The 18,545-nt window shown below is 41.1% G+C and overlaps 1 protein-coding gene across 1 annotated transcript in view; it reads left to right on the forward strand.

Annotated features, from left to right (window-relative positions):
* The window catches only part of SMYD3 (SET and MYND domain containing 3), a 705,011-nt gene that overhangs the window by 339,520 nt on the left and 346,946 nt on the right, over positions 1-18,545 (forward strand). The window contains exons 8-9 of the mRNA XM_025205137.1: positions 4,795-4,832; positions 5,985-6,099. Of these exons, the coding sequence (XP_025060922.1) occupies positions 4,795-4,832; positions 5,985-6,099 (153 nt within the window). The remainder of the gene's footprint in view (positions 1-4,794; positions 4,833-5,984; positions 6,100-18,545) is intronic.

Genomic DNA, 18,545 nt, shown 5'->3' on the forward strand with positions numbered 1-18,545 from the left:
TTCACTTCACAGGTGTTAATGACCCTCTTTCTTTGTTAATGGTCTTGATGTTCTGCTATTCAAACTATCTTTTTTTCTTGCAATCTTGCTGTCTGTTAGCCATTCCTGGTAATGTTTTCTGTTTCACAGCCCTGTAGACTGTTTTTAGCTCCTGTGGGGCCTGGCTAGAGCTGGTGGCTCACCCCACGCTATGGAAGAAGCACAAAGACACCCCTCTCCCCCAGGTGGGGGTACCATGGTCCCACACAGTGTTAAGGGGGCCCTGCACAGGCTGATTTGCCCCGGGCCCCTCACCCTTCTAGGGTGGGCTGTGGTGTGAAGACACATAAGAAGACTAGAATTTATTTTATGAATCTGAATAAGAGATGTACATTTAACTGTAATAACTACAGGATTGATGAAATCATACCTTTTGCCTATTTTTCCTCCATTTTTAAGCTAAATGTAGACTAAGAAATCAGTGTGCATTCCAATAAAGTTGGATTTCCTTTTGCTTTGATCCTGTACTGAATAATGTAGCACTAGGCTCCTACTGAATCATTAAAGCTTCTAGTTTCTTTTTAGCTGGAGAAAAATATTTGTTTTGTTATATGCAGTGATGTACCAAACCATCTGCACCCCTCTTTTCAAAATTGTAGATGCCCAGGCAGACTTTAGCAGGGAGAGAAGTTAATCTAGCAAGATGGATAGATGGGTCACAATAAGGGCCTCATTCATGTGCATCTGTCCCAACAGATAAAGAAGTAATCTGAGAAGACTGTTGTGGAAAGATGTCCAATGGATATAGGAAGCTAATCTTAATTAAGAGTTTGGGAAGCAGAAGGAGTTAATTATGGAAATCCTTGTACTGAGTTGTTATTTCAGTAAACACAAATGTAAGTTGTCCACAGCTGCCTCCAGTGACGAAATTGGCACAGTTCTCTTATAACAGTATGTTAAAAACTGAAAACCAGTGGTTTGTGCTGCATCAGTGCTAACAAAACCAAATGTCTATGTTGGTCTAATAGAGGTAGTCAAATCTTTGTGCTTTGACCATGGGTATAATGTTTCATATACTTATTTATGGGAGACAAGTGTTAGCCAAAAGTGACCATAAATTATTGCTGAAAGAGCCATGTCAGAATAGACATTTTTTCAGTTATAAATGTATGATTTGCAAACAGAGTGCATACCTGGGAGAGATTTAGTGGGTAAACATACACTCTAGAGAATTTGACAAAAGGGTAATGGAGCAAATTTCAGAGCTACATATTGCCTATATGAATCCAGTTAAAAAATAACCTGTCTGATCTAGGTTGAAATATTGACAGTTTGCCAGAGTTTTAGCACAACTCCTTTAGAAAATGATTAAGCTGTTAGCACAGAGTGGTGAGTGGTTAGAACAGCATATTCCCAAATGCTAAACTCAGTTTAAGGGTTGCTATCTGTCCTAGATGGGACAAGGTGTTCAAAGGCACCAGAATGGTCAACCCTGTAGTATCAGAGAAAGATGTCCAAGCATATGTATGGAGGTGATTTAGAGACTGAAACATCTAAGAGGAGTGCTAAAGATGCCTTATATTGCTTTTTGAGGAACAATGATATTCAGGAGGATGTTTAAAAGATTCATAGATGTTTGGGTTGGAAGGGACCTCAGCAGATCACTGAATCCAACACCCTTATCTGGGCAGGAAAGAGCGCTGGTGTCAGACGACCCCAGTCAGGTACATATCTAGCCTCCTCTTAAAGACCCCCAAGGTAGGGGGAGAACACCACCTCCCTTGGAAACCCATTCCAGATTCTGGCCACCCTTACCGTAAAGAAGTTCTTTCTGATGTCTAACCTAAATCTGCTCTCTGTTTGTGGCCATTGTTCCTAGTTACTCCAAGGGGTGCCCTGGTAAACAGAGCGTCTCCTATTCCATGTTGCTTTCCCCCCATTTCCCCCCCGATGAATTTGTAGGCAGCCACAAGATTGCCTCTCAGCCCTCTCTTGTGGAGGCTGAAGAGATCCAGGGCCCTCAATCTCTCCTCATAGGGCTTTGCCTGCAGGCTCCTAACCATACAAGTGGTCGTCCTCTGAACCCTCTCAAGGTTGTCCACATCACTCTCAGAGTGTGGCGTGCAAAAGTGGACTCAGTATTCCAACTGCAGCCTGACCAATGCTGCATAGAGGGAGAAGTATCACCTCCTTGTACCTGTTTGTCATGCACCTGCTAATGCACGATGCAGTGTGGTTAGCTTTACTGATTGCTGCATCACGTTGACAAATCATGTTCATCTTGGTGTCAACAATGACTCTAAGATCCTTTTCCACTGCAGTGCTAATGAGAAGGTCCTCCCCCCAGCCTGTAAGTGTGCTGGTGATTCCTTCTCCCTAGGTGCAGCACCTTGCACTTGTCCTTGTTGAACTGCATCCTATTCTGTTCCGCCCACTTTTCCAACCTGTCCAGATCTGCCTGGATTCGTTCCCTACCTTCCAGTGTGTTAATTTTATCCCATAATTTGATACCATCTGCGAATTTGGACAGAGTGCTTTCCACACCCTCATCCAAGTCACTGATGAAGACAGTGAACAGCACTGGTCCAAGAACCAAGCCCTGTGGGACTCCACTGCCCACATCTTTCTAGGTTGATACTGACCCATCCACCACCACTCTCTGGGTGCGACCCCTAAGCCAATTTGCCACCCACCTGACTGTATAATCTATGTCACAGCTGCTCAGTTAATCTGTGAGAATAGGATGAGATACCATATTGAAGGCTTTCTTAAAATCCAAGTAGATGACATCTACCTCAATTTCTGCATCTAAACATTTTGTGACCTGGTCATAAAAAGAAACAAGGTTAGTCAGGCAAGATCTACCTGCTATGAATCCATGCTGGGTGCCCTTCAGCATTGTTTTCCCTGCTGGACTCCCACAAATGTGATCCTTAATAACTTTTTCAAAGGTTTTCCTGAGGATAGAGGTAATATTAACCGATCTGTAGTTACCCAGATCCTCCTTCCTCCCCTTCTTGAAAAGTGGGAACACACTGGCCCTTTTCCAGTCCTCTGGGACCTGACCTGAGCACCAAGAGTGCTCAAACAGCTGTGCCAGTGGCTCTGCTATGACACTGGCCAATTCCTTTAGCACCCTTGGATGAAGATCATCCGGGCCTGCTGACTTAAATACATCCAGCCCCTCCAAGTGTCCCTTCACTAAGTCAGCGCTAACAGTTGGTGGGCTGGTTTCCCTTTTGTGCCTGCCTATAATCCAGTTGGGAGATTTGTCCTGATCCATGTTCAGGAATACAGAGGCAAAAAACTCAGTGAAGAGCTCAGCCGTGTCCACCTTACCTGTCACTAATTGGCCTAGTTAATCCGGTTGGGGTCCTATGCTACCCTGCACCGCCTTTTTGCTCCTTATATACCTGAAGAAGGACTTTTTGTTGTGTTTAATTTTTGTTGCCAGCCTAAGTTCCATTTCTGCTTTGGCCTTTCTTGCTGCCTCCCTGGAAGTGTGGGCCAAGTAGGTGTACTCCATGTTGGTAGTACCCTGCTTCCACAGCCTGTATGCCTCTTTTTTTGCCCTTAGGATTTCCTGAATTTCCCTGTTCAGCCAGGAGGGTTTCTTGGCCCCTTTGCCCTCTTTCGCATGCAATGGGATTGTCTCCATCTGTGCTTGTAAAACTGCTCCCTTTAGGAACGACCATCCTTCCTGGACTCCCATCTCACCAATGGTCCTGTTCTTCAGTGCCTCACTAACTAATCTGAGCACACTGAAGTTAGCCCTTCTGAAGTCTAGCACTTCTGCCCTACTGTCCTTTCCCACCCTATGCCAGATGGTGAATTCAATCAAGTGGTAGTCACTGTCTCCTAGGTTACCTTGTGTCAGTAGATCCCCCACCAGGGATATTAGGCTTGGTGCATGTACCAAAAGTACAGGTCAGCTTAAGAAGAAACCCTTTCTAATGGCATAGGAGAAATTGGTACCCTGAGACAAGGTAGCAACATATTTCTTCCTGTTTACTTGAAAAAAATATGTATGCTGGACAGTTGGTCTACTTTTCTCACGAAATGGTAGTCAACTGAAAAAGTTTACTGTTGAACTTCAAGATGGCACCAGTAAATCATGGATTGTCACCAACTGTTATTTTGTATAACATGAAACAGCAGATGAGAATGTCTTCTAATGTTTGAAATTATTGTTAATGTCCTGCAGTCCTATAAAGTCATGCCAACCAAATGGAAATAAGAGCTTCCTTGTTCATGTTTGCTTTGACAAAGACTTAAGCTGCCTGAAAGGAATGACCAAAGACTTTATTATTTTGTCTTTCTTTGATTGTATCACAAAACCTGCAAGATTTCTAAAGGGTCAGAGAAGTGTTTCTATGCCTAACTTATCGTTCTTTGCCTGTGATGCCAGATCAGTGTGAGTTTAGCTTTAGTGGCTCAGTCCCACCTCAGGCAACTTTCTTCTACCTTGTGTAATAATAGAAGGGGATTAGTATTCTGATTCACAAGTGTACCTACTTCTAAAACTGGAACTTGAGCAGCAACGCAACTATTTGAAATGATTTGCTTCTGTTTATTTATATTAATATGAAAAGAATAAGTAGCAGCAGAGGCCATGTCTATCATCTATGTGCTCCACCACAGTATGTAACCCTACCTCCAATTTAGAGTTAGGCTTTTGCTGTCAAATATTTGTCATTTCATCCTTACATTTCATTCTACGCAGATGTTAAAATTGTCTAGTATTTTATCCAGTATTTCATTGTTGTTTATTTAATGCATTCTTATTTAAATGGGTTTTTTTTTACTTTTTTGCAGGTAAGTCCCTGTTACCTCCTTTTGTCAGCCTATTTCTGGTAAGTACTGCTTGCATTTAAAAATAATAAAAATATAATAGATGCACTAATTTCTTTCTTTAAGGAAGTGCTAATGACTGAAAATATAATGATTTTTTTAAGAAGCAGTTTCTCATCCTACCCTTGCTCTTGGTTTGGGTTTCCTCTTGCTTTGGATTACAGGTGCATTTTTCTACATTTTAAAGTTCTGTTCCCTTTGGCACTGTGTGAAAGAATCTCACATGCATAAAGGGAACTAACTAAGGAGGCTGAAAGAGTACAGATCAAAGACGTTTTCCTTCACCTGTCTTCAGCTATCGTAACCGCATGACATGAAAATGTCAGATAGATAATGTGATGTATAAACTCTTGGTGCTCCTTTACCATGTGGGAGGACCACATGTGGTTTGCAAAAGATTTCTCAGAACCTTCTTTGCTGCAGCTCTGCTCTAACTTGGTGCTGGTGATAATATTGTAAACCACTCTGAGACTTTCTGGATAGGATGGGATAATTATTACTATCATCATTATTATCATTATAGTTATGATTGTTATTGTTACTATTGTTGTTATTGATGATAACAATAATATCTAGTTCTTATGTAAAGATTTTCATCAATAGGTTGCAAAGCACTATATAAAGGAGATAAATGTCATTATTTACATTTTAAAATTAGGGAAACTGAGGCACTGCAAGATGAAGAGTGTGCCCAGGGTCATGCCTCACTGAAAGAGGGCTAAACTTCTGCAGGTTTGCTCTCATCTGCTGTAGGCTTAGAGCATTCATACAGGCAGTTACTAGAGAGCACCTGGCACACCACAAATCCCCGTCTTCATGTATTTTGCAGTAACTTGTTCATGAGCCCATGACTTAATTTTGTGAGTACACAGTAGTTCCTTCATCAGTGTAAAGTCTTTCCTGAATGCAAGCCAAGGGATCTTGAAAATTGAAGAGTCAGCTTTCAGTTTCATTTATTTTTCAGTCTTTCTAGAAACAGTTGAAACTTGTGTTCTCCCCAAATGTTTGGAATTTTATAATTGCACACGGTCTGATGTTTCACGTAGCAATGGTAGGCCCTTTCAGTGCTTACTAGGAATGCTGTTTTGAGTACTACTAAAAAGCCCATTATTCTTATGGGGTTTTTTTCTTTCTTTCCTTTTTATTTTTTTTAGGTCCTGTTGTTCCTCTTGGAACACTTCTGTTTTGGATTCACATTGTTCTTGCATAGCTGGTCAGGCAACTGTCCTCCTTCATTCGTGGAGGTTCTGTCTTACAGATTTCATCAAGGTATGACAAAGATGAATGTTTGTGATCTAGTTTCTTTATTTGGGGCTCTCAGATTTGTATGTCACACCAGTAGTTGAATTATTTGAATCTATGATGATTTATTGGTTTTTTTGCCATGTAGGAGGTAGCAATCTTGCCTCCTCCAGAGGCTTATATTTTTTGGACTGCCTATTTTTTGTGGTCTGCTTCTGCATATTTTCTCCTTGTTTGGACCCCCTTCAAGTCTTGGCTTCTTCTAAATGTTTTTTTTTGTAAAATGTTTGCACAAGAGTGAGTTATTTTTTGCCAGTGGGATTTTAAATAGGTTAGGAAGGAGAGAGGGAATAAATGAAAAATATATGCTGGGCTTTTAGGCTGTGTTCTCCATCTGAAGATCACAAATATTCTGCCTTTTTTATAGTCAAAGTTAGTATGAGCGTGTGTGGGAGCCCTGGATATCTTTCATTTCATAGTCTTGGTGTGTAAAAAGGCGTGAGCCACCGCTTTGCTGCAGGAGCATTGTTGCAAGAGCCTGGCCTTTTCCCCAGCTATGTAGATCCTGCAACCAAGCAAGTGGATTTTTAGGAGGGATGTGTGCCTGTTTGTAACAGAGAGATTGCCTGGTGCAGAGAGCCCTGCTGACAAACCATAGATGGGATTCAGCTTTACTGAGTATAAGGGGCATTGTGGCTGACTCCCAATCCTTTCTACACCATTAAACTATTCTTAGAGTATGAATGAAGCTTTGCCATCTTTTACTAGTTCGGGGTTAGCAGCCTGGTTGCTGGCTGGAACCCTCCATTCTCTGGAGTGGCCACTTCCCTGCCCTCGCTCTTGTTGCAGGTCCTCAAGCCCTCTGTGGAGAGGGAAGCAGAGATCTGGTAGGGCAGCAGACTTCACCATGCCAGATGGAACCTATTTGCAGCCCTCTTCCTGGGCTGTAGTTTGCCGATCCCTGGTTTAGTAGGCTGTTTTACCTGAATGACTAACATTGCATTTCTTTAAATGAACTTTTTTTAAGAGTCTCAGTTGTTGGCTTCTTAAGCCCACTTCTGGAGGCCCACTGACTTCTTTTCATCTGGTCACCACACTTTGACCTGTCCATTTTGGGCAACCCTGCCAGAACTTACAACTTCTACTCACATAAGTCATGGGGTGATTGGAATATGCAAGCCAAACAACTGCATCAAGGTGCAGGGAGGGTTTATTGAGGCTAATAGGCACAATAGTTCTCTTTGGCAGTCTGTCTTCTAATCAGAGTAGTCAGCATCATGTGTCCAGGCTGGGACTGAAAAGAGGAAGCAATTGTTGAATGCACTTTGGATTTCAATTGCTCTTTTAGCTCAGAACATTTAGCAATTTTTTATGATGAAACATTTATTTGAACAGAACAAGCGTGTGCTGGTTGACTCAAACATACTTTAGTTTGCTAATTAAATCTGTTCACATGGTTACATTTAATGGTGTATATTTTAAATATATTCTACTAACATCTTCCAAAAGATATACAGATACCTGAAATGTCTACAAAAAAACTGTTAGTAATAGGGCGACTGTATGGGACAATGTGCAGTCTGGAACACTGCCCCTCCTTCAGGTCAGTGGCACAGCTGAAGGCAGAGGCGGGCACGGGATGGTGTGGTGCAGCTCTGGTATAACTGTTCAAGGAAGTCAACGGCCCATTAATGACCTGGCATTCTTTACCTCACAGGTGTTAACAATCATCTCCACTTTTTAATGGTCATTCCATTAATTAAGCTAACCTGTTTTGGGGCTATTTTGCTGTCTGGTAGGGCTTCCTATTTCACAGCTTATGCCACTCTATCTCCCCACCCCACGCCCCAAGCCCAGGATGCTCATTTTAATTTTCACTGCCCAGCCAGGACTGTCCTGAGCCAGGCTTGGACATATGGTCACCCTAGCTAGTAACCTCTTAGATATATGTTATGCATAGCTGTGATCATTTCATTTTAGAGGCACTATCTTCAGGAGAGCTGAGGATCCAGTAGTATATCCTGGTACAACACACCCTTAGTTGAGTTATTGTCTTGGTTACACCATAATGTGAGACTTAGCACCACGTCTAAATCAACTGTGTAGGCAGTTAAACAGAACTCAAATGCCTAAGTTGCAAACAGTAGACTGGGGTCATTTTTGGTTTTAACCAGTGACTATCTCATATAAAATGAAAAAAGAATAAAGTTCTTCAAAGAAGCTCACAATGCATTGCCCTCTTTAAAATGGCTTCCTTTGCCTTTTCTGAATAAGATTTAGATCGTAGGCATACTTTCTCTACCTCTTCCTGAGAGCAACTTTGTTTTGCTCCTACTGACAACAATGGGAAGTTATGGCCATTTTTGCTTTGATGGTAAATTTCATGTGCTATATGTCTTAGCCATTCTATCTTTGATCAGTGTATGATCTTTTATTTGGTTTAGTTTCTTGTTTGAAGGGATTGCTTGTTTTTGCAATACTCATCATTCTCTAAATGGTATAAAAAGAACTCGTTTACTAACGTGACTTTCAATTTTTCCAAGCATATCGTCAGTATTCCTTTCAGCAGAGTGAAGTGCATGGAAATAATACGTTTTCCCTTCTTTCCAGCAGTTGTGTATTTTCTCCTTTATAGGGCAATCAAAATTCAGACCTTAATTTTGAGCTCCTATCTGCTTGGTAGAGAAGGGATTCATTCTGATATAGCAGCAAGAACCCTAATCAGGGTACTTCCATAAAAATGATTACACTGGATCAGTGCATCACATTCATGTCTCATCTGAGTAAAGCAGATAGATTATGAATTTATTAAAATAATAATAAAAAACAGCTAATCTTTGCTTCCCTTTATTTTAATAACTGTCAGTCATATCCCAGACATGGTAACTCCTTCATTGCTGAAGATATTTTTAGCTCCTTTTGTTGAAGAAGGAATTTTTGTTTTGTTTTGTTTTGTTGCTAAATGTAGTCTCAGTCAGTCATATCTCTGTAAATCTCTTTTCCCTTAGAGGTAATGTCCCATAGGCAAACCAAATGCTGTTATTTACTCTTAAATGCGATCGATATTTTGGGGATATTTGGTCACTTGACCTAGTATTTCTGCCATACTTAAATCAAATGTATGATTTTTAATTTTGACCTCTATTATTTATAGGATCATTTGTTTTCTTTTGGCTCCTGATAAATAACAGCCTGGAAATTAGTAAGTTTAAATTGTAAGTTCTTGCTAGAGCTCCATATTGTCAGAAAAAATGTTGTCCTGGTGGAACATGGAGCATACCATATGAGGACTGGGCAATGTAACTTTTATATATTATATTGCATAGTTTTACAGTGTGTTACATAATAGTGTAATAAGCTACCCCCACCATGGTAGTTAGGTTGTGGGTGTGTGGTATGAGGGATTGGTTTGGAGAATGGTAATGCTTAGTTTCACTTAGCTTCCACCCAAAACAAACATTTTATCAAAGGCACAGGATTGGGCATTATGGTACTTTCTCCTTTTTCCCCCAGAAAATTTCAATTACTAGTCTAAAATCAGAGGATTACTTTGTTTGTTTGTTTTAGTAATTTCTTCACAAAATACTAAATGCCTTTGAAGCTATAAAGCTACAGAAATTTAACAAGCTTTTGGTTTTTAGAAAAATTCTTTAGCATTATTTGGACATTTCCTTTTTATCTTGTGTCCTCCAAAACAGTAATTGTTTTTAATCGTTTGAATGCTGAATCTTGTTTCAAACAGATACGAGTTTTTTCATATTTAATATTGTTTAGTAAATTCTTAATACTCAGTAGTTTCACATTTGGGCGGAAGAATGGGAAAGGGCAACTTCAATGCTAGCTAAAGGTGCCATATGGACATACCTAGAGAAAGAGCCCAGTTAGGAACAGAACAAGGATAGCACAGGTAGCAACAGGGCAAGTTTACCTGTGCTGCTTTGTCAAAATGTCTGAAGGACTGTGACTTGGACAGCAAGCCCCCATTTAGTCCCCATTACTTTTGTTCATTAACTTATTTGCAGATACTATCCCAAAGTTGCCAACTAGTGCCAGCAGTTATTAATGATAGTTATGATGTTGTTGGGACTTTATCTACTTCTGTCCTAGCCTGAGATTAGCAAGATCATCCTGTGGAGACCACTAAACAGCAAGTGGATGATGGTAACTTTCAGTAATGGTCAAACTGGGTTACCTGGCTGGACTCAGGTCAGCCACCTTTGAGAAATACTGTTTCCCATTCCCATTTCTCTAAAATGTGTAGTCTTCCATATACCAGAGATCTGGCAGACAGGATTCTATGGGAGGAAATTCTGTGAGGGGAAAGGAGTTCAAGAGAGTTGGTTGATCACTGAAGAGACACTATCCTGATACAAACATACTATAGGAAGAATACCAGGAAACCTTTCTCGGCTAAACCACAAGGTCTTCAGTAACTTGAAACCTAGAAAGGTAGTTTACAAAAGATAGCTAAGTCTTCCAAAAGAGGTGTTATGAAAAGCATCAGTTGTTAGTGATCAGTTGTTCTCTGGGCAACTAGAACAAGAAATAAAGGACTTAAATTGCAATAAGCCTGATTTAGGTTAGATGTAGAAATAACTTTGTAACTATGAGAGTGGTAAAGCAATGGAACCAAATATCCAGAGAGGTTGTGTAATCTTGATAACTGGAAGCTTTTAACTGTAGGCTAGACAAAAAATTGGTCGTAGATTGTGCCTTGAGGAGAGGCCTAGAGCAGATGACTCCTTGAGGTGCTTTCTAGCCCTATTTGTTTGTGATTTTATAAGTCTGAAAAATAGCCATCTAATTAAATGTGCCCTTCACTTAGAACTTGGAATGAACATATGTAACAAATATGATACAGAAAATAGTTTACAGTGATAATACTGACAGATCCTTAACTATTTCAGAGTACTACTGAGTGGGTACTCTGTGATACCATAAGCTATTTTTAAACTAAACCTGGCTCCCTTTTGTATGTTTCTTATATTTTTCCAATACGAGACAATTAATTCAACATACACTTTTGGAAAAGGTTGTCCTTTGCATAACTGTACATTGTGTGGCTTCAACAAAAATAAATTATTTTCCTCCAGGAGCACTGCCATTAGGGTCATACTGAGATAGTAGTGTATCTTAAGCATGAATGTGCTCAAAACATGGTAGTGTCTCATTGCAGCTGTCTGTCTTATGGGACTTTACTGCTTGTTTGAGTTGAAGCAACAGGTTATTAATGCAGTTCTAAACAAAATAACTAATTATATCCACTCCCAGCATTCATAATTTAATACTGTATCTTCATATACAAACCATACAGTAGTAGAGAGTATTATACAAATTTGTATTTCACCGTAGCAGAGAAATTATGAATTGGGAGTGACGAGGCCCTATTGATAGGCTGTAAATGACAACCATGCACCGAGAACGTGCAGCCTCTGCCAGTTCTCTAGGGAACTGGTAGAGGCTGCATGCTCTTGGTGCATGGTCATCATGGGTGATTTCAACCACCCTGACATCTCATGGGAAGAATATTGAGCCAAATCTGATTGATTGCAAAGCTTCCTCACTTGCATTGATGAGCTCTATCTGACTCAAGAAGTCTATGGGCCAACAAGAGGTTAGGTGCTGCTGGATCTGGTTCTGTCCAAAGGGGATGATCTAGTGAGAGACCTGAGGATTGAAGAGAAGCTAGGTGACAGTGATCATGAGTTGATCACTTTCTCTATCCATCCCAAACCTGGCAAATCAGTCAGCAATGCAGAAATGCTTGACTTTAGGAAAGTTGACTTTCACAAGCTCAGGAGATTGGTTGTCAAGGCCCTGAGAGATCCTGAGGGGATCCTTGTTGAGGCCCTGAGGGAGGGGAGTCTGTGATGAGTGGTTACTCCTTAAGGACAGGATCCTAACAACTCAAAGGAAGTCCATTCCAGCCTGTAGGGCTGGGAGACCCTCTTGGCTCAGTAGGGAACTCATGGACATCCTGAATCTGAAAAGAGAAGCTCATAAGGGATGTAAGTTGGGAAATACCACTAGGGAAGATTATACAGCACTGGCCCGCACCTGTAGGGAGTGGACCAGAAAAGCCAAGGCTGAAATTGAACTCAGACTGGCTACAGGAATCAAGGACAATAAAGGGTCCTTTTTCAGATATGTGGGAAGCTGGGAAAAAATAAGGGCAACGTTGGACTCCTGTTGACCCAAATGGGGCGGCTGACAACTGACACCAAGGAAAAAGCGAATCTCCTCAACGATTACTTTGCGTCAATTTTCCACCAGCCCAAGGGGATCACCCTGCCTGACAGGATGCAGGATTACCAGGTTAAGGGCAATCATATACCTAGTATTGATGAAGATCTTGTGAGGGAACACCTTGAGAGGCTGGACATCCACAAGTCAGCTGGCCTGGACAGAATGCACCCAAGAGTGCTAAAAGAGTTGGCTGACATCATAGCACAACCAATGGCAAGGATATTTGAGAATTCATGGCATTCAGGAGAGGTTCCAGAAGATTGGAAAGGAGCCAGTGTGGTGCCTATCTTCGAGAAAGGAAGGAAGGAAGATCCAGGGAACTACAGGCCAGTCATTTTGACCTCAGTCCCTGGAAAGATCTTGGAAAAAATGATAAAAAAATCCATCAACAAGAGGCTAATGGAAGGTAGCATTCTGCGAGATAGCCAACATGGCTTTGTTGTGGGTAGGTCTTGCCTGACCAACCTCATTTTCTTCTATGACCAGGTGATGCATCACCTGGACAAGCGGGGAGTGGTTGATGTCATTTACTTGGATTTCAAAAAAGCCAAATAAATGACTTGGTCTCCCATGATGTCCTTACGGTAAAATTCAGGAACTGTAGCCTCAACAACATTACGGTCCGATGGCTGGGGAACTGGCTCTGTGGTCAGACCGAGAGAGTGATAGTTGATGGAACTGAGACAACATGGCGCATGGTGACTAGTGATGTCTCTCAGGGTTCAGTACTTAGACCAGTACTCTTTAATATATTAATAAATTATATGGATTCAAGTGTCAGAAGTAGATAGGCTAAGTTTGCAGATGACACCAAATTATGGGGAAGTGCAGTCATGCTAGAGGATAGGCTGGAGATTTAGGCTGACCTGGACAGACTTGCAAGGTGGACGGATCAAAATCTGATGACATTCAACCCAGAGACATGCAAGATGCTCCACCTCAGAAGAAAGAACCCACATCATACTTAGAGGCTCGGCAGTGCTACAGTCGCTAGCACCACGACTGAAAGAGACTTTGGGGTCATGATTCATCACAAGATGAACATGAACCACCAATTAGATGCCACAGCCAGCAAAGCAAATAAAACTCTGGCTTGCATCTCAAGCAAGACCCAAGAAATCATCCTCCCACTTGCAGGAGTGTTGAGCCCCAGCTCAAGTCTGGGATCGTGCCCGGTATGCAAAAGCCAATAAAGATACCAGGGGTGAAAGTATAAAGAAGATTTATTGCTAGCAATACAAGGTGCAAGCGGAATAATTTCACATAACTAGCACCCAGATTCTTAATTCTAAGCATCTTTTATACAGGAGTATTGGACCTTCATAAGCATTCTTGTTTGCTAATTGGTTATAAGGGAGTGACGCAAGGAGTTCTTTACTGAGCATGTCTCTATACCTGTGTTTTAGCTATGTATCTCATTTCCATACATGTATGTTTCATTAGCATACTTTCTCCCCACCTAGGGGTGTGATTTTTAATATTTAAATTAGCTCTTTGCCCTAGTCCTCTGATTCTGCTTTTGTTTTCAAGCCTCCTTTATCTAAGACTGTCTCCTCCTTATCATTGCAGATGGGCATTAGTTACATAACAGAAACTTTTGCTTGGGCTTTGTACAGTGGTTTCTAGGTCAAACCTGACAGGAGGATGCATCCAATTCTGGGCTCCGTACTTTAGAAAGGACATGGAGAAGCTTGAGAGAGTCCAGAGGAGAGCCATGCGCATGATTAGAAGTCAAGAGAGCAGGCCTTTGGAGAGGCTGAGAGGCATGGGACTCTTCAGCGTGGAGAAGAGAAGGCTCAGAGGGTACTTGGTGGCAGCCTATAAGTATATTCGTGGTATGCACCAGGAACTGGGAGAACATCTGTTCACCAGGGCACCCCAAGGGAAGACAAGGTCTGGTGGTCACAAACTGCTGGAAGACCATTTTAGACTGGACATAAGGAAAAACTTCTTTACCATCCAAGTCTCCAGAGTCTGGAATAGACTCCTCCCAGAAGTGGTGTAAGCATCTACTCTGGACACATTCAAGAAATGCCTGGATGCTCACCTTGCTGGGGTCATCTAACCCCACCTGACTTCCTGCCCTTTGGGCAGGGGGCTGGACCCGGTGATCTCATGAGGTCCCTTCCAGCACTGACATCTATGAAATCTATTTCTAAGAAGTGAGTAAACCTGTATTATAGTATATTTTAATCCCTCCCCCCTCCACTTGGCAAAGGCATTTACAGTTACACCCCAGCCATTAGAGTTGTTATGCATAAAGCTCTGAGGGAGTAAAGTGTGCTAAATGTCACAGGAGGTACTGTGCACTCATACTGAGCCTCAGTTGGCATCTGTGGCCATGATCATGCCCTCCCAGATGGTCATTATTCTTAAAAAAATCTTTGTGACTTAATAGTAATTGCTTGGTGTTTTAGACTTGTGCATGCTTTTTAGCATGAAGTGACTCTACTGTCGGTGTTTCAGTCATCCCAGTCCAAATGTTATCCAACACTTCATCATCTTTCCGTACAAGAGGGGAGGCTATATAAGTAACATTATGTTAGTTATCTAGCACATTAAATTTCTGAAGAAAGGCCAAAATGATTGAACTCCATGGGAGAGTGTCACGATGATGTGAGCACTACAAGCATAACTGAAGGTAGTACTGAAGAGGCTGTTAGTAAAATGAGAAGAGGAAAATTATAGAAAAAAATTCTTAATAAAAACAGGAGAGGTGAAAGAATTTTAAATAGGCATTTGTAGCTAATAGCAGAACAATATTCCCAAAGAAGGGTATTAAAGACGGTTTAAAAACTGGTTCTATTTAAATCAGTACTAAAGCTTCAGTAGCTTACTGCTGCTGCTGATAATAACAGCACCTAGCTCTTACACAGGCCTTTTAAAACCGGTAGAGCTCAGTGCTTAACACAGGTGATTGCTATCATTACCACCATTTTTACCATGAGAGGAATCTGAATCATGGGGAGATGAGGTGACTTGCTATGGTCACCTAACAGATCAGAGGCACTCAGATCTGGAAATACTGTCCCAGTCTAATGTTGTAGCTACTGTGGGCAAAGAAATAGCAAGTGTCAGAATGTGCCCTTATGATATGGGAGATAGTCCAGGAGGAGCTAAGCTTCATCAGGGAGTCACGGCGTGTATGTGACATGGTGGCAGCTCTGGTATGCTAACTGTAGAACTGGAACCAGTTCCAGAGCTTGGATTCTGCTTATCAGCCTGGGTGCTGCTGCTTCTAGTGCCAGAGCAAACTTGGGTATCCCTGGTTGGGGCTGCTTTGTTCCATATAGGCAATACCCCTTTATTTCCTGCAATATCCAAGCATATGAAATCAACTACTGATGCATTGGTTAGGAGGCTGCAGCACCTGTAGTTTTGCTATCTGCCATCATGGGGGAATAAAGCTATGGCTCTGGTCAGCCCTTCAGGGTGGGTAAGCCTCAGTGTTTGTTGGCAAAGGCTCATGCGTTGTTCCAGTCCAATATCTAGAACTTGTTAAACAATCACCTTGCAGAAAAATAATGATTTGTGTATTTTTCCTTAGATTGTGTGGGTAAATTCATTCTACATTCACTGATACGCTATTTATCGTCTCATTATTTTAATGATTTGTGTTCGTTCAATAAACCTCAATCTTAATCCTGAAAACATTTTTACATCAAGCTTGCTTTCCTCAGGCAAGTAGTCCTGTTGAATTCAATGGCCCTTTATACACATGCAGAGTTGCTTTTGTTCAGTACTGTTGGCTGCAAGGGAGCCTGAACAAGCAGTAGCGGTGGCAATAGTATCATGTTTACTCGAATATGATCTGGACTATAAGATGCCCCCCATAATTAGATTCTATATATGGAAAAAATGTAAATGTGTTATAATTTTTCCAAGTATATAATCTAATTATTGGAAGTTGGCCTGAATTTGTCCCTTTTCCACTGCTATAGTAGGGAAAATAAATCTAAGGGGTCAGGTGATGTTTGCCAGACATTTAAGGCTGGTGAAGAAACAGGAATCATTGGAAATGGGAAGGAAAAGCACAGTTTAGCTATGGAAGTAAAGAGGAAGTTGAAATGTATTCACTGGCACACTCCATGACTTGAAGAAGAGTCGGTACTGAGGAGGACTAAATGTGATGGGCACTGCCCTATATCTTATTTAGATAGACTGCACTAACCTATCTCTGTGGTAGGTTCACATCAGTATGTGTGCCCAATATGGGCCATGTTTCAGTCATGGTCAGTGTTGGCTGCATTTAATCAGTTTCACAGTTGGTTTCCACTGCTGAGCACATGCTGCTTTTGGCAGCAGTTTAATGATAGACAATGTATTTAATGAGATTTCCTTGTATATGAATGTAAGAGGCGGAGCTTTATTTCCCATGCTGTTTGGGAGGAAAAAAACCTCATTTTGTATTTGAGTAAATGTAGTATTGAGCAGCACTTACTACGAAGATCAAATCCATGTATCATCATTCTGCAGGGTCTGGATCTGGAATGTACCAGTGACTCCCAGGCTGAGGGAGATGTGATAAAACAGCTCTGGGAAACTGCCCTGTAACTTTTAGTCAGAAGTACAGGCCAAGGGTTTATTTCAGTCACAGTTTCTCACTGCTTGAGAACACTTGGCTTTGGTCTGCAGTGCAGGTTCAGATTTATCCTTATTGATGGTTCTTCCATGGAGCATAGACAATACAGTAGCTTTGGGTGTTATTCTCATGCCTTTCCTGGGCTCTCCCATGAGAATTTTTCTTCAGATTTTCAGGGAGACACGAGATAGAGAGTGTGTGTTTATAGATGAATGGGGGCGGGTGTAGGAAGAAATGCAGGGAAGGCACAGCACTTCTAAATACTGATCACCAGAGTTCTGTGCTGATATCTTCTCTCAGCTGTTACCTGTTTCTGAATTGTATTCTCTACAGTGTCCAGTAGATGGTGGTAGTGTATTAAAAATGCTGTTTCATCTATATTTTGATCGGAGGAAATACTATTCTAATTCCAAGTATGTAGCTACTCTAGATTCCCATGTTTGGTACATTGCACTAAATCTTTTTCTTACACATTTCTAACAGCATATTTTATCTCTCTACATTAAATTAAGCTTTTATTGCCAACACATTGGTGTTCTAAAGACAGACTTCTGAAATTCTGTCTTAGATTTCAGTGATATCTTTGCAGTATCCTTGGATTATCACCCTTGTAACACTCTAGCATTAGAGTTGTTGTACATAAAGCTCTTTCTTCAGGTGCTGAGGGAGTGAAGTGTGAATGTCACAGGAGGTGCTGCGTTCTCATGCTGAGCCTTGCTTGGGGATACTATATCAATGCTTTACTAGAAATGTTTTCTAGAAATATTATGGAGTTTCATGTCCTGGGTCTTGCAGAAACGCAAGCTAGATCAGCATAATGCTATGTTCTGGACTTCTAGATTTAGCAACTTCCTTTTCTTATATGGAAACAGTAAGTGGAAACTAGTCACTGCACTAAAATAAAATTAGTGCATTTGCCATGACTCTGAATACTCCTGAACTAAAGCCAGAAATTTCAACTGTTTCTGTCCAGCACAAACTTAAAGCTGCCAATTCGTAAGAATTTTATCATGGGTTTTGCAATGTTTAGTGAGGTTTTTTGGTTTTTGTTTTGTTTTGTTTTAAACTTTAGCATGGCCTCCAACCCATATTTTTTGGCTCTTGTTACAAATGGCCACTGTTTTGTATTACATAAACAGATCTGAAAGCACAGCCTGCTCTCAGGACAGACAGCTAAAGCTGACGTCCATATGTAGGTATTTAAATAAGCAGCCTGGTTTTTACAGATAGTCAGTCTGTACAGTTCCCTACTTAATTACATTAAAATTTGGCTACTTTTCCAAAATGGTTAAATATAAACGTGTCTATCCTTTAGGCACCCAAACCTGCAGATATCAGCTTAATGGTTTATAATGTGAAATACAGGGACTGAAGTTTTAAAACAGGTGGATATCTCTAAAATGTATGCATCGGGCTGGCCACTGAAAAATGACATTATTGATTTGCTAGATCATAACACATGTTTTAGGACTGTTTTGGACTCAACGAAACAATTTTGTAGATATATATCCAGGTACACAGTTACGCAAACATATTATTAACTCTAAGGGCTGGAAGAGCTTTTCCAGAGCTGTTGAAATATGTGTTGTAAATGCAGTTCTTACAAAGGTACTACTGAAAAGGGGGTTCCAGGCACCATTAATTC

The sequence above is a fragment of the Alligator sinensis genome, unplaced genomic scaffold (assembly GCF_000455745.1).
Source record: "Alligator sinensis unplaced genomic scaffold, ASM45574v1 scaffold284_1, whole genome shotgun sequence".
NCBI lineage: Eukaryota > Metazoa > Chordata > Crocodylia > Alligatoridae > Alligator > Alligator sinensis.